General features: G+C 42.0%; 1 protein-coding gene across 1 annotated transcript in view; it reads right to left on the reverse strand.

Annotated features, from left to right (window-relative positions):
• Positions 1-1,493: 1,493 nt before the first annotated feature.
• sik2b (salt-inducible kinase 2b) overlaps positions 1,494-17,305 on the reverse strand; it is a 59,368-nt gene continuing 43,556 nt past the window's right edge. The window contains exons 7-15 of the mRNA XM_041805671.1: positions 15,017-15,243; positions 13,853-14,005; positions 13,295-13,453; positions 11,325-11,556; positions 10,960-11,235; positions 8,450-8,607; positions 7,559-7,672; positions 7,294-7,382; positions 1,494-6,423 (exon numbers count right to left, since the gene is read on the reverse strand). Coding sequence (XP_041661605.1) covers positions 5,784-6,423; positions 7,294-7,382; positions 7,559-7,672; positions 8,450-8,607; positions 10,960-11,235; positions 11,325-11,556; positions 13,295-13,453; positions 13,853-14,005; positions 15,017-15,243 — 2,048 coding nt within the window. The 3' untranslated portion in view covers positions 1,494-5,783. The remainder of the gene's footprint in view (positions 6,424-7,293; positions 7,383-7,558; positions 7,673-8,449; positions 8,608-10,959; positions 11,236-11,324; positions 11,557-13,294; positions 13,454-13,852; positions 14,006-15,016; positions 15,244-17,305) is intronic.

Below are 17,305 nucleotides of genomic sequence, written 5' to 3' on the forward strand. Positions count from 1 at the left end.
ATTTCTGCCACTTATCTTCTGTGGACAGCTGCACATCTGTCATCTCCTGTTTAGCTTCAACTAGTGATGTGTGACATACTTAAGACAAGAAATGGGCCAGTATTAACCCTTTAAACATTTTATTTGTTGGTAGTTAAAGTTTTAAATCAGCACCTTTACATGTTGTAACTGTGCACTGGAACCAACCCTACAGCTCTTGAGTGACTGACCATCCCTGGCGCTCCACTTCTGGTTGAAATAATGTCAGGTTCAACAGTGACTCAACAATTCATATGGAGCGCTTGGTGTGACTCATTTTTCCAGGTCATTAACTCTCACCTACACAATGCAGCCTTTGGGTGCTGTCAGACTGGTGCAGTTTATGGTTAAAGAACAGCTGGATTATGGTGAGAGGAGAAATGCATGTCTGCAAGAAACACTTCAATTCAGTCCTATTTCTGAATTTTGCCCTTACCTCTTGTTTTCTAGCATCCCCTTGCCCCTCAGGGTACAAGGGGTAGTGGGAAATGAAATAGGACAACTCTTCAAGTTCCCAATATCATCAGCAGTCATTGATGGATGTTTAGTATTATTGCCATGGCTGGGTTTGTTGTACTTCCTCCATCAGTTAGCTTAGCTATTACTCTGTTCCACGTCGTAATCCTGCTCACGCCTGCTCATGTCTCTTTCTCCACATAGTGGGATTTCTGAATGCAAATATTGAATATCTTTATTATCTCTAATCAAAGTGGTTCTAATTGTCTTCTAAGCACATTGGAGAGGGAAAAATCCCTCTTAACAAAACTCACACCACAGGAAAATTTGCTAAAATAACCTTTACAACCATCTGATGATCAGGCCTTTTCTGAGTTTGGACAGAAAGGGAATCAAGGCAAAAATCTGCACGATTACCTTGTAGTGTGTGCCAAGCTTGACATTACAAGCCAAGATCACTAACAACCGACAGTGATCCCAATAATGTTATTAAATAACTTAAACTCACTAATGTTAGCTAATCAGCAGTACCCTTTACTGTAATGAAGAATTTCTTGCCCTTCTTAAACAGCAACATTATTGGCCCAGACACATAATAAATACATACAACTGTCTACAGTTGTGTAGATTTTCATCCTGATGGAGCTGTAAGGAAAAGGATTCTCATCTACTCTAGATGTAGAGTTATGTAGACATCGCTGAAGCAAAGCTCTGGCTCTGACTTTTCAATTTTGGAGATTTAAATGGCGACACTGTGCACAGTAACAGTTCAAAGTGACAAAACTGTAAAGTTTAAGAAAATATTTTTCTGCAGTTGTCCAGTGATGCAAACATGAATCCTTTTAAATGGACATAAAATTCTGCAGCACCAGGAAGTGTTTAATCAAAGCTGCTACAGTTCTAGGCAGGTGACTTAAGTTATAAATTGGGACTAAACCTTAGCGTCTGCTTTATGGTCATATGTTAATATAAAAGTAAGGATGAAAACACACACAAACACAAAAAACACACCATTTTTATGTTCAATAAACCTTTTTAATCTCAACAGCAAGTTAGCTTATGTGTGGTCAACATCAATGAAGGTAAATATAAAACTGGATTTCTATTGATAGATTGATGTTTTATCAGCAGGAGGTGAAATTATGATACTTGGAAATACGTCCACTAGAATCTTCATGACTTGAGTCTTCAACTAGAGAAATATTGCTATAATACTTTTAAATGGCATACACTGATTGACCAACGAGAGAGAGAAAAAAAAGCACGGTAGAGAAGCTGACAGAGAAGCTCCAAAACTCCACACGGTGGGTCGTACAGGGAAACTTCTGAGGGACTTTGGTTTTGTACCTTTGTAAAACCTGGCTCTACTTATCGGAAAAAAAAAAGAATACAGAAAAGAAAAACGTAATCATAGTAAAAACAAATGATAAAAGGGTTCAAAAAGAAATAATGGTGCTATTCAAAATCTTAATTTAGATTGAAAAAGTAAAAGGCACACTGAACACGGTCACGTTCAACACAAAATCAACCTCCGCACAGCGACGAAGATTCACTACACCTCTACTCTGTACAAATAACACTCATCGTAAACTGAAAAGTGTTAACTCCACCTTGGATTTAAAACAACAATCAGATAAAGTGTTGCTGTGTCTGGTCTTTCTTTGAAAGAAATGTGTTTTGTGTCCATTATTGGTGGGGGAAAAGCGAGAGGAGAAAGGTGTTTCCTAAAGATTGTGTTTTTTTGTTTCATCTGCCAGGAAACAGCAGAGCAATACAAACCTTTTCCACCTCCTCCTCTGCGGCTACATCTCCTCTTCCCCTCGTCATCAAAGTGCTCCAGTATCCAACTTCAACAGATCAATCTATAGGCACCTCAGCCTGACCACTGACCAAAATAAACAATCACAAAAAGGCAAAAATCCACCCTCTAACACTGACACTGACTATTTAAAGTTGTGAGTGCTTTCCACTCGTGTGCTTCACTTCCTCCTGTTTCTGACGGACAGTTTCCACATGACCTACAAGCTGGGTGTGAGCTCATTTTTGTCTCTAGCATGTGGGTGTACAACCATATAAACAAAACCAAGTAGTAAGTAGATTTTAGGGTGGATCTATCAAAGATGCCACCAGACTTGTTTTACTACATGTCTTGCTTCTGGTCTATGGAGGCCATTGTTGATGAATTCAATAAGATCTCCTCTGACTGTCAGTGACATTTAAAGAATCTGAGCAGACAACCTGAGATAGCAATGACTTAAGATTTTTTACAAATGAAAAACTAGCAAACTATGGACCAAAAGGACCAGGGTAGTATTGTTAAAGCTGCCTCACAGCAGACATAAGCAGCATGTTTTGGGACAACATATTAAAGTTAACGTGTTGCATGAGAGTAAAGCTATTTCTTAGTTTTCAATAATTACAGCTAGATTAGGCAATTTGACTGGACTACTGTCTTTGACAGGAACATGTCAAACTCTGCTACGGCAGACGGTGATATCTCACCTTATAGCTAGTGGACCTTGTTCCTGTTGACACTGACAAGTTAGCAAGCAGCTAACTGTTGTAAAAATGTCACAGTCCTGCACATTTGTACACACTCTATGCTTGGATTTAAATACAGATCAAATGAACGCCATACCTCTAGCTTTTGGTAATATCTGAAGGCAGAAGATAATCCAACTCTGGCTAAGCTTAGCATTTAAGCCATTCAATTTCTGGGTCATAGCCCAGCACAGAGACTGTGGAGCATGCTTAGAACGACTGGTTAGATTGAGGTCTATGATCATTTTTATCTTGGTTTTTTAGTCTGACTTTTAGAAATTAAATTTCATATGATTTCAGTTGGACTAGCATGTTTGCCTGCCTTTAAAAAGTCCAGTTTTAGTTGGACTGACAATAATTGGACCTTTTCTAAGTCTATGTAAATGTACCGTTTGTTAGGTTTTGGACTGCTAGTTAGACAAAAGAAATGCTATAATAATGGCATTTATGAGTTTTTCCTGCATATTTTAGACCAAATACTAGTTGATGAATGCAAAATAAAGTAGCAGCTGGTTCCCTAAGGCTTAATCTTTAAAGAAATGCAGCATCACAGGGTGGATTTTTCCATTTGTTCCGGCTCACGACTGCAACCAAAGGGGGTCCATATTTTCAATCCATCGTTATCCGCAACAATAAAGGTAATCCCTCACTGTTTGAGAGTCTGATTGCAAGCTCTGCTATGTCCAGCATGAAGGCCAATCTGACCACAGGCGCTCCCAAAGTTTAACCCACGACCACTGAAGGTCATGCAGTCTGGCAGATGGTCACAGTCTCATCATCTACACCTTTTGACGTTGCCATCCAGTTGTTCCATGAAAAGTTGCTTTGTTTTCCCAATAAATCATCATCTATTGGAGTTGATACATGTGTGCGCTTCAAGTAGATTGAACACAGTCTAAGTGCTGTAAAAAAAAAAAAAAAAAAAAACTCTCGTCTGATTGCAGGCTAGCTGTTGGTCAAAGAGATCACTGAAGAGCCTGTAGTGAAAATCCAGTGTCAGGCGTGCAACGTTCTGCTCGTCTTTGCCTCACAGCAGTCTGCAAATGTCCGAGAGGAAACATTCGTTCATGAAATCTAATGCAGGGAATCTTTTAGGGGTCACTCCATTATTAGGAACATGAAAGGTAACATAGAGGCATGACTGGAGCACTGAAGATGTCAACCAGAATTCATCTAAAAGCTACAACTGACTGTGCACTGAGGGTAAAAAGCACAGTTTGTGTTATTTTAAAGGAGACATTAATACAGTGTTTGTCATTTTTAGTCATGACGATCAAAAGTTTGACTAATTTGATGGATGAATTGTGCAAACGAACAAAAATCACACTCACTTTCTCACACACACACACACACACTCGTTTTACACACAATTGTCTCCAGGCTCGTCCCTGTGCATCCAGGGGGAGAGTGGGTGAGAGATTATCTCCTGGTTACATCATCGGCTCGAGTGATGTCACTGCTGACGACTCAAAGAAATCCCCGGGAACCAATCAGAATTGGCTGTACAGGTGATCGCCCCTCCACATTAAGGATTAATAATATTGCTTCAGTATTGCCACAAAAATAGAATAATATCGACCATCTAACACCGCTACTTCTTGACCAAACACGTTAATTACACCAGCCCTCATTTATCAGGCAGACACATGACCCACAATTCAACTATTAAACCCACATGTGGCTATTTTGACTGCAAAATCTGAATATTATCCTTCATTTATGGGCAGAATAAAAACCGGCGAGAAGGAAAAGCAGCTCAGTAGTGTGAAAAATAAATCAGGTTCAGTAGTAACAAGTTAAAAAAAAGACAAAGAAAACATAAGTATGAGTTATGACACACAGGCTGTTTTAAAGCTCACAGCTAGTGTTAGCTATCACTTTTAATTCTAAATTATCTACTAAAAAAAGCATTTAAAGAGTGCTTAGTCCTAGCGCTTAGCTTTAGCATTAGCGTCACTCAAAAAAATTGTGCATTCTCGCCATCCTGGACAGCATGTTTAGTCATTTTGAAGCTAAAGACCAATAAAAGGTGTTTTTTGAATGGTAGTGCAGTTCAGAATATGACCATCATGTTTGAGGTCAGAGTAGTGTGAAAATAACTTCTATAAAGTGGAGAAAAAAAGCACTGTTAAGAGTTGAATTCGTGGTTAGAGTTATGGTACCATGATAAATGAGGGCCATTCTCTTGTTCAGCTTTTTTTTATCTACTGAAATAAAAAAAACAAAAACAAAAAAAAACACAAAATGTTTGAAGAACCAGTCCGTTGTAGTCATGGTGTCCTATTTTAAATACAAAAAGCACTGCCAGCCGTTGTCCTTTTGGTTGCCCGTCAGTCAGTCTTTCTTCACTTTGCTTCCTGCACTCCGGCAGCATCCAGGACGTGCAGCAGCTCCCTGGGCTGCACACTGCAGTCCTAACAGCAGGGAAACAATGTCTGTGACAAGAGCGGCCTCGCCAAATCAGTGTGGCGAGGCTCGCTTTACGCCACATACGGGGCCTGTCTCGCCTCACGTGGCTGATGAGAACAAGAACAGAGGAGAGGGAGAAAGGGAGGTAGGCTAAGGGAGGAATTTGGTAGAAAGGTTGTCTGAGGTTCATCACAACTAAGAAATGAAAGTTTGTGTTAGTCGTACAAAAATTATCTCTCCTTTTTCTTCCCTGTTGCTACGCTTGTGGCCTCCGCTAACATCTCCGTTCTCTCTGCTCTTAGTGCTCTGAGCGTTCTCATTGCTTAATACTGCTTCTCTTTCAACCCTGTCAGCTGGTTTTAGTTGACCAGTACAAAACCATGCTGAGAGTCAACAGTCTCCATCATTTCACTGTCCTGAAGGGAGCCCTGCAGCTCAGGCAGACCCAGGCACTCTGACTGCCCCATACCAGCCATAACCCCACCCACAGCTCCGCCTTCAGCCTCTCCCGGAGCAGGTGGGGGCAGCAAGGTGGGGTCTAAGGCTGGGATCTCGTACTGCTCTGGGAGGAGAGCCTTGGCGGAAGGACCTAGGAGCTGCTGCTCGCAGCCCGGAGGGAAGCTGAAGCCTAAACCACTGGCCGAGGCTTCGTGAGGCTGCGGGTTGTGGAGCTGGTGGTGGAGGTGAGATCCAGGGGGTAGGTGCTGGGGGAAGTGGTGGTGGCTCATGTAGGGATCATAAACCAGACCCTCGCCCGGTTCCATCAGCGGGGTGAGGCCGTGGCTGAAGGGGGGCGAGGCCTGAGGACTGCCCTGCTGCTGGGGCTGAGGCTGATGGGCAGCTGACATTGAGGGGCCCTGAGGGGAACTTTGAGATGCCACTGGGTCCAGAGCAGGGCTACCTGGGGGGTATGATCCCTCAGCTATCTGCATCTGGTTGAAGTAGGCCTGAAGCCCCATGCCCTGCGACTGCTGCAGGTACATCCTCTTCTGGTTCAGTCTGTGGGGAGAGTAAATGCACATTTAGATTACATGATTCAGAATGAAAACTACTAAACTATGCAAAAGTCTTGTTTAACTAAAACCAAAAATGCAGAAACCAAGCTTGATATTTCTTGCATGCTTTATAGATTTGCAAGTTAAACTTTAACCCCTTTGAGTTGTTGCCAGCCTGTTTTTACATAGCCTGTGCTGCATGGCTTCATCTATGAAAAAAACAGCCAGCTGGATAAGAGGGACTGTGGGACTGTGTCTCCTAATACAGACCAGGCTGGGCCAAACAACCAAAAAATAAACCCTTACAAATAAACAGCTAATATGTTCAGGATTAATGGATAACACAAAACAAAACATATTTACAAAATCTGGCCATTAGATTGGAAAATTTTTAACCTGACATGCCAGATAGACTGTTTCACATATCCATAAACAGATCCATATCCATTATCGCCCACAGTCTGTATTTGGAAAGGGCAGAACATTGAAAAAAAAAAACTCTGTAGGTGACTGGATGATCGTTCTGTCTATCTTATTCATTGTGGGCCAATCAGAGCTATGAAACATATGACATAAAGGGCATTCGCAGCTCTGGAGTGAAGCTATCACAGTAGCCGCTACAGTTGCTAAATATTAGTAGTACAAGTTGGTGAAATAAACTCATCATCCACCAGGAAAAAACTTTCAGTGTGGCTCTTTGCTCTTTTAATAAAGAAATGTTGACCACTTCTGATAAAAATGGCCACTTCACTACATCAGTGACTGTCAAGTTAAAGAACAAATTATTCAATTTATTAGCAACTGCTTCTTTGTGCTTTATTAAACAAAAGATGAAACAAAAAAACAAAACAAGAGAAATAGACGTTTTTTTAACCTGTGTTCCTGCAGCTGTTGCTCTAAACTTCGATGAGTCTCCTTACAGAAAAGCTGGCAGCTAGCGGGGCTATTAGCCAACACATTGGCCTTTTTGGGCAGAAAGAGAGATGTTAGTGTTCAAAATACTCACAAAAGAAACACACTTTATATTAACATTGTACTTTAATCCTTAACTATCCAAATTATTTCACAAACTATTCTACATACCAGTCTGTTTTAATCAGTTGAAATCATAAAGCCATCATGTGTGCGTGTAGCTGTACCTGTAGTCTGTGAGTGAGGTATTGTGTCTCCAAACTCTGTCTGCGGGACAGGAGAGGCGGATGGGGCCCACCTTGGTATAAAGCTAGGCCCTCCTGTTGCTTGGATGCCTCACCCTGGGATCACAAACATACATTATTTAAACAAGGCAAAGATATTCCCATGTTCTTGCACATGCATGCACACAATTCCCATGGGCCCCCATCCTGCCAGTTAATGAAGCTGTGTCAGGGTCTGGGTGCTCCATCATGAGCTCTAACTGGATTATCTGTGCAGTCTCCTGCCCGAATGCCTGTGTGGTGACTGATCAGCCAGATGCCTTTCTCTAAACGGCATGTACCACAGGGATTACACAGTCGTTAAATGAAATGAAAGCAAATTAAAAGGATGATGGGGCCTGAGCATCATAACCAACAAAGAGCTGCGTTATTACATTATGAGAGATGGGCAGAGAGAAAACTAATAGATCTTGTCTGCTTGTACAGCTGATTTTCTTTTTTTTCTTGTTTTCTTTTATGATTTTCAGTCTGTCTCAAATGTTTCTCCTCACAGTGTGTTTATGCAAGTGTAGTACTCTGTGTTTATGTATGCCTGTCTTTGTGTGTAATTGCAGCTTGGGCCTATTGAGTGCCAGTCACTACTCGGGGTAAGTCTGACTGACTTCAACAATGGCTGCATTTATTTGGCCTAGGCTCCGGGCTCCAGGCCCCAGGGGGACGGGGAGACAGTAAACAAGCCACAGTTGGCTGCCTCTCTCCTGGGGTTATACAACAGCCTGGGTGCCCTTTTTTCCCCTCCGGCCAACACGGGAGGATTTAGACCGAGAACGGGTTTAGGAAGAGAAAGATCTCGAATGGGTGTGAGTGTTTTTGTGATTGTGTGGTAAGGCTGACCTCTAAGAGGTTGTGCAAGTGGTGCTGTGGTCCCAGGGGGCCAATGGTGGCCCCTTCCCCAGAGCCCATCTGCTCCACCAGCATCTGGACCTTGTTCAGCTCCAGGATGCCTTTGGTCCTTGCCAAGTGCTGGAGGTGCTGCCGAAATGCAACCAGACCTGTGCATGCAAAACAAAACAAAGAAAAAACATCAGTGATAAGTAGCAAGCAGATTGAGTGGTAACAGTAAGCCTTTCTCTTGAAAATGTGACTCCATCTACATCATGATCCACAGTGTGTCTGTTTGTGTGCACAGCATCAGCTCTGAGGAGACACGGCCAGGTGACGAGCTGTGAAGGATCTGAACTGACTCACTGTGGTGGTGGGAGTTAGCAGTCAGCAGTCTGACGCAAAAGAATCCACCCCAACGTCACTCTCCAAAGAGGATAATAAAAATAAAAATATAATTAACCACAAATAGCAACAAGCAGAGCACAGGGCAGACCAGACTGTCAGCAAAGAGTTTAGGAGGTAAAACACATTTTCTAGCTATAATTAAAGTTTCTACCTGGCTACAGCACAGGTGATTTACATCAAGCAGGCATAGAAAAATGGAGCTGTAAATTAAAGAATTGGAAGGGTTATTCAACATTTGCTTTTATATCTTGGCTCTGCTTCCACACTGATCTAGCACAGATAAAAATCCTGTGTGAAAAAGAGTTAACTTTGAAAAGAGAAAGAAAATCACGCAGGGGAGCAAGCAGCACATAGGAAGAGAAAAAGAGAAGGGGGAAGAGAAAGAGAGAGAAATATGTGGGCAGAAAACCTTTAAATATCTGTCTGTGATTCATAACTGAAATCATCACCGCTAAAGTCGTCAGAGGGACCGGAGAGGATGAGCGAAGGGAGGAGGGAGAGAGAGGAGGAAGAGACAGGGGGGAAAATGTGTGAAGAAGAGGAGGGGAGGGCACATGACAAAGTGAGAATGATGCACTTTTATCCACAAGGCAGTATACATACATACATACATACATACATAGATACATATGTGTGTGTGTTTGTGTGGAGGGGTGAGGGAGCAGCTGCAGCGGCATCAGTGTCATGAGAATCAATGCACTTCCTCTTGACTGGTGCTCTTTGGATCCTGGAGCCTCAGACATCTGCACTGTGACACTTTATACATCCAACCCTATGCAAGATTAAGTGTCTGTGTAAGACCGTTTCATCTAAAGGACACTTTTATGTTACTGATCCATGATTTCAAAGCATTACTCATCCTATTTACACCAACTTCAAGTCACACAGTGTTTTTAAATCATGCAGCACAACAGTTACTACAGATCAGCAGCAATAAGAGGGTGGAAATGTCTGTTTAGGGAGCTGATTTAAAGCAACAGTGGGCAAGTCCTTATATCACTTTGCTGGAGTTGTCCTGTGCATATGAAAGTGTTAGTGCTGAGGAATTCAAGTTTTAACCTCCTAAAACCCTGCATGCACATTTGAGGACATTACCTTTTGCTTTTCCTACAACATTATTAATACCTCTATTCGAATTGTTTAGATAACTGTCAAGAATTGATCCAGTGCTGTATGTTCTGTAAAAACAGGACCATCTTTCTAACTTTTTACTTAACATCATTTTGGACAAAAAACCCAACTCCTGTTCAAAGACAAGGCTGAGATTATAAACTTATCAGGTTCTACTTATCCCAAATAAGTGAGAGAAACTAAAATGTGTTAGAAACAAAAGCTCAGGTGTCAAAAGGTTAGTGTCAGTTGTGGCTACCAACCACCTATGATGAAAACAAGACAACCATGATAAAATGATACTGAACAGCATGCTGTGTTGTGCTTATTTTGTCCATAGGTTTTGTCATGAATCCACTGCAGCGGAGATGTCTCACATCCTCAAATGATGCTGACTGTTCTGGGCACAATCATTTCAGATGGGTTTGCCTCATGACAGTCATAAAATATGGCCAATCCATCTGCTTTGCAAGGTTATTTTTTAAACTTATAAATCAAAAAATGAAAACAGATGTAAATATTAAGTTGAAGCACATGCTCATTTGAGGAAAAATGTGCCTACATCTTTTACAGTGCATCTTGAATGTCATCAATTTAATCTGTGATTTGGATTTGTTTTGCTCATACAGCTTTGAGCCAAAATCAGACAGATATCCATCTTTAAAGTCTGTAAATATTTTCTTTCTTTAAATGTGTGGCCCTCATATCAGAGTGATGTTGCATGGTGACATCAATTCAGGTGGATGTGTCGACCTCTGATGGCTACCTTGTCATCCTGTCATCCATTTAACTGCAGTAAAATCTTAGCATCACATAAACCACACTGTGAAGTCCCTTATAAAGGTGGAAAATGGCCTTGTGCTTATTTAGGTCAGCCTTCAAATAGTGTCTGGGTTAATGGAGGAGGACACTTTACTTCCTATGAAGTCACTGAAGTCTCAGTGAATAAAGAGAAAAATAATGTAATGAAAGGCAAAAAAAAGATTATATTCAGTGAGTCTGACCTTGGGTGAGTGAGGTGTCTGAGGCTCGCCGTCCCTCTCTGAAGCTGATGGGCGAGCGGTTATGTGCCTCTCGATGCTGTGAAGTCAGGGCAGCCATTGCTGGGTTGGCGGGTCGAGTGCCCATGAAAGGTGCAGGGCTGACCCCTGGGGTGACCTCACTGAGAGAGGGGGAATCCTCCAGTAGGCCGAGGTCACTTTGCATGGAGCCCATGTCATAACCAATGTCTGAGTCCACGCTGCCCATGGAGGGGTTGTGTCCAAGAGTGAATAATTTACCTTCACGGGGGAAAGTTGTTGTTTGTTGTGGAATGAGCCAGAAAACAGATAAATCCTGAAGTAAATGTGTTTATTAAGTGACATCATACCTTGGTTGGATGGGCCTGGTTGGTTGGTCACCTCAGAGAGGGTGTGTCTCCGTTGGCCAAACCGAGCTGTCTGATAGGCTGAGAGCAGGTGGGGCGGATCTTCCTCTGTGTCAGGCTCCTCTGTCTCAATGCCCTCGTCGATTGATGTCTCCATCATGTTGCTAGGCGAGGAGGTGGAGGACTTACGGAGGACAGTGGGAGGAGGCAGGGGGTCCAGCAGGCAGCCATTCACCTGAGCAATTAAAGAGACAGAAAAACAAAGGGCCTCATCTGCCAACCATTCTTGAGAAAATCTGTTCCAAAAAACCTAAGAAGATTTAGACATTTACCAAAATTTTCTTGTCTGTGATTTGTTCTTAGTTAAGGACAACACTCCAGAGCAATCTTACAAACATTTGATTGTCTATATGGGAGGATAAAATGTTTTTTATATATATATATATATATATGTGTGTGTGTGTGCCTTCTGTGTTTGCCCACTGCCCTGCAGTCTCATGTCTTTATATTTGCATTAAAGGGGCATTTCTCTCTGCTTTTAACAAGAAATGTGTACATGCTTTCAGCTTAGGAGCACCTGGCATTCATCAACTTCAGAACACAGGTGCAAATAATTTAGCAGTCTTACATTGTGCCACAAATTCCACATATATTTCTCTTGAAAATGTTTACAAGAACAAATTTGTGAAAAATGGAGAATGAAGCAGGATGGTCATATATTCAAAACACGGCAAGATGACTGAAGAAAGCAGGGCACAGCCAACACAAATAAAAAAATCAACATCTTCTTCATGTTTTATTCTCCACTTAGCATAACTTGTCTCATAGCAGGAGTACATGTGTGATTGTTACAGTAAGCAGGCTTGTGTGTTGGCCTAAAGGTGGAGGGTTGGGATAAAGGAATGAAAGGCCAGGAAGTGAGCTCTGACTGACACACATGCACAAAGATCATCTGCATGAGTGGCAGCAGAATCTAGAAAGCCTTGTGTCAGGCCAGAAAGAGCAACTCTGCCCAATTCCCCATCTGCTTTCTGTAGTGTTCTGGGACAGGAATGCTGTTACTCAACTGCCGCACACAGGCAGAGGACAAGAGGGAGAAACGACATTGAGAAACAGGCGATGGAAAAGGGAGGGGGTCACAAGGGGAAGAGGGAAGTTAGAGGGTGAAGTAGAGGAGAGAGAAGAAGCTGAATGGAAAAGAGAAACAGGAGACCCCCTCCCTCCTAAAAACTGGAAAAAAGTGGAGCTGTGGCTGATGGGTAGGAGGTCACAGCGGTGAGATCGCAGCTTCCTGTCCATGTGTGTTCACTCAGCTTCGCATTAGGTCACATCATCATCACAGGACCGCTTACATAACCAGGCTCCATTCACGCAGATAACGCACACTCTGTCTCCCTCTCTGCTCAGCGCACACGCACACAAACATCCACACTCTAAACACCCTACACATCGCTGTTTATTGGAGCCAGGGGAGGGAGTGGGTTGGAAAGAAACCTTGTAGAATGATGCAGCATTTTATATGTGTGACTGTGCTTGTGTTTATGTGTGTGACCTAAAGGTGTGGAAGGCTTAAACTATTTATCTGGGTTGTCAAATAGTGGGCCAGTTCAGCAGGACTAGAGAAAAGGTCGCTGGTTGGCACACATAAACCAAGAGGGATTGTGTCTATGTGTGTTTCTGGGAGCCGTGTAGGACAGGCAGCTGTCCCATCTGATGTGTTTCGCTGGCTGAGATCTTACATAAGAGAACGAGTCAGCTGGCAGGTTGATGGAGCAAGTAAACGGACACACAAAGATGCAAAATGATACAGTGAGTTATTATCAAAGTGAATCAGTCAGGTTTATCAGGATAACCTCACAGAACATGTTTGTGCAAGCTTAATAACCACAGCTACGTATGAAACCGCTACAACCCAAAAATGTTCAACTCTCAGCTTTAGTTTAGCATTTTTTTGTTGTTGGTGAAGAACATACTTTAGGTGTGTTGACATCCTCCACCATGAAGCTCTGCTCCAAGGGACATGCAGTCTGGGGGAAGGTGAAAGCATCAGAGGAAGCCTGGGGCACAGCGGGAGAGCGCAGCAGACGGACGCCTTGTGGGAGCAAACTCACCTGAGCTGTGCCGCTGGTCGACTGCAGAAAAAGAGACAGAGCGTCTTTGACAAAGCTTGAACATAATCACAGCAAATATCCATCAACATCCTTAATTCTGATGCAATTACAGCTCCATTGAGCAGCTGCAAATCTGACTTTCTAATCCAAGTGAGACAAAAAAGAACATAGATGGTGAGGGGAATGAAAGAGGAGACAGTGGGCAAAGAAAAGAAAAATGAATAATGTAAGTGAGAACTGAAGATCAAGGCCGGGTTAAAAAGACTGATGAGGTGAAGACAGAACTCGACTACGTAGTATCTGCCAGTTTTGTATGTTTGTTCCTGGCTGCAGGTGTGAATAATGAAGCTTTGATCAGGGAGGTGTGGATGTTAATCTGCATACACATAATTCGGAGCCCCCTCATTGCCCTGATGTTACCTTGACAACAGTCTGTTCGGCGATTGTGCTGGGCCGTCGCTGGCGGGCGTCAAGCCGCTGTTCAACGGGGAAGCTGCAGCGGTGGGCTTTGAGTCGCTCCACCAGCAGGTAGTAGATAGCAGCAAAGTGGTTGTAGCTTTTGTTCTGCAGAGACTGAAGGAGGACAGACAATGTTAATAAGAAAGTCTGTGTTTTAAATTATTACTAAATATCTCACTTTGGAGGATTTAATGACTCTAAATACATTCTCAGATAATACTTTATTCCTTTTCCAGTGTGAAATTGGGTTATTGCTCCAGCCCAATGAAAAAGGACTGGTTAAAAATACTAAAACAGGATTGGATTAAAGAAAAGAACTGCACCCTCATTACTCTCACACAAAGTTTAAAAAGGATAATATTTAGCCTTCAGGTTCAGATGTTCTATACGGAGTTTAACAGGAATTTTATTTTCCATTCAGTGCTAAAGAAACATTTCACATTTTCATGTGGTTATAGTTCAACAAAAAAAAGAACAAGACAGACTTTAGGCAACTCAAGTGCCAAATTTACAGTCAAGTATATATAAATCATAACACTTCAAATTACATAACTGTATATTTCACATTTAAATTTGTCTGTTTATCCATGTAAATCAAATACAGCACCTGATCTTGTTATACAACGTAACAGAATTTTTATCCTTCATTTAAATTTCAAGGAATGTTGTTACTAATATTTTTATTATTTCACGTGATCAATATTTTAATAAAATAATGATATTTGCTCCACCATTCATGTATTGTTTCCCTGTAATTTTTTCTGCCACTTCTCCACATGACTAAAATTTAAAATTTATTAAGTAGACAACAGGGGTGGAAAGTAACAAATAACATTTACTCACATTACTGCTACTGAGTGGGTTTTTTGGGGTACCGGCACTTTTTTAATATACATTTTGAAATCAGTCCTTTAACTTTATTTCAGTTAGTTTTAACCAGCAGCTGCATTTCTGACTGATCAAAATCTATACATAAAGGGAGGTCTGAAATATGACTAGCAGCACATTAGGCATAATAGAACTGCTCTGGGGCACCAAAGTAGCAGGGCCATACTACATTTAATAAAATGATGCACTCATTCAGTATTTTTAAGTTTGACATAATGAACCTCCACTTCTTCTCACCTCTACAGTCTTGTGCTGGTCGATACCCAGGCTGTGCATGAGGCGGAGGACCTGCTCGCTGTACTCTCCCACGCCGGCCTCGCCCTCAGCAGACAGCGACTGCTGATACAGAACAGGCCTCTGCACAGGAACATACAGAGCCATCCACTTGTGCTCCTTGATCTGAGCCACAGACAGACGCTTTGACGGGTCCAGGACCAACATCCTGCGGATCAGGTGCTCACAGTCTGTGTGAGGGAAGAGGGGTGAGATTTTTATAGCCTTAAATATTTGAAAAGGAAGAGAATGTTTATGTTTGAAAACACTAAGTACTTTTAGTATAAGCTATGATAAAGCAAATTAAGCCATAGGACGTCATGTCCACGTCAGAGCTGTCAAGATGAATTGGGGCAGAAAAAAACAACACTCAGGAGCTTAAATCTGCTTAATTCTTTGGTTTCCTCCGCCATCACTTCTGAGCAGTGTTGGTGAACTCTTGTCTCCTCTCCTCCCCTCCTAATGAGAGCTCCTCACCTCTAGTTAGTGGCTAGATGAGTTTGACGTCAGACACAGCTGGGTTCTTAACAGGATTACAGTTCCCCTGGCTGTGCTGCTTTAGCCTGCCCGCACCCCGACAGCCTGCTCTGCATTCCTGCCCCGCCACACGGCATCTTTACCCACAAACCCTGCTGCTCATGTCTTAAAGCAAAACAGGTGTTATTTTGAGAAATAAGCCCTGGAATATGCTACAAAAATAATTATCTCTGCCCTGAATTTTTATACTGATTGCAAAGTGAGTGCCTGATGATTTATCCCAGCAGTTTATAAACCAGAGGATCTGTCTACCAACATTAACTCCCTGCTCTGCATTCTTCCCAGTTGCCCTGCTGGTCTGCTCAAGTCTGCTAACATCATATTTCCTACCTCATTCTTACATGTTCAGCCTCAGTTTTCCACTCTCTATGTGCATAACAAGGTTGCCCTTGGATGCACTTTAACCACATGCAGCAACATCTCCAGTAAAGGGCAGCTGCTATGTTACAAACTGCTTCAAATACAATACAGGGTACAATTTTGTTTGACCCAGGAGTCACCCTGTCACTGCTCGTTGCTACAGCCGTGTTTATAGCAACAGCTGAAGTCGAGCACATGTTTCAACACTGCTAACCACCAGAGAAGGTTGCACTAAGTAAAGGGGCCGACACTGCGTGCCTCGTCCAGGCTGAGTGTTTGATTGACGCTCTGCTCTTAGCCAGCATGTTGCACCAACATGACTTAACCACAGAACCATCCCAGTTAACACATCTATATCCCAGCGGTGTGGAGTTACAGCAGTGAAGGAGAACAGATTGACTGTTTCAAGAAGTTTAAGAGCAGAGAATAGCTAATAAGGTAGATTTTATGTTGTCAATTTCATTTATTTATTCACACACAAGCTTAAAAACAACATACCAAACTAAAAACTATGAGTACAATGCAACATGAGGACATTAAAGCCTCTGTACAGTGATAATATGTGTTTTAAGTTTGCTGTATGAGAGACCAAATTTCAGTCATCAAAAACATCTCTAAGTATAGAAAATTCAATTTCAAAATCATAAAATATGAGCTAGTATTATCTAATATAGGATGCTGTGGCAGTGACAGTTAAACGTGCCAAAGCCATGCCCAATCGTGAGAAAGATGATCTTCTTGCAAATTAAAAAAAAAAAAAAAAAAGTTACAACCTGAACTGAGGACTCCGTCTCCTCTACAGGACCTGTCAGCTTTATGTATAAGCCACCAGAGCCACAGTCACTTTCATGTCATGACAGACAGACAGTGACGTGCTAAAAAAAATGAGTTTCACACTCTCAAAACTTTAAAAATTCATGTATTCTTAAAATGTAATCTTCTATGGCTGTTATGAATTTATGTTTCTCTTGCGCTTTTAAGAGGTCTGTGTTGTTAAGTTGCTGCTGAATGCACTCCATTTCCTGATGTTGCTCTTCCAAATAAAAGTCTTGAATAATAATAAGAAGAAGAAGCAGAGACTTCTATTGTGACAAATTTGGCAGGAAGAAAATGTTTCTATTGTCAGATACTCTATGGAACTTTAGCATTGCGGCGCTAGCAGAGCAAGGAGAAACACTGCTGTTTCGAGAGAGACACAGCTACAACTTGCTTAATAAACTGGGACTTAAGACAAAGAGGATGTATTGGGAGATGCCATTTAGACACATCTATATGAGGTAAAGATGTAAGTTCCTGCTGTGACTGGTTTAAGTGACAAATAAGAAAGCACTCCAGCAATTAGGCAACACCCTGACA

Source organism: Cheilinus undulatus, linkage group 2 (assembly GCF_018320785.1).
Source record: "Cheilinus undulatus linkage group 2, ASM1832078v1, whole genome shotgun sequence".
NCBI classification, from domain to species: Eukaryota; Metazoa; Chordata; class Actinopteri; order Labriformes; family Labridae; genus Cheilinus; species Cheilinus undulatus.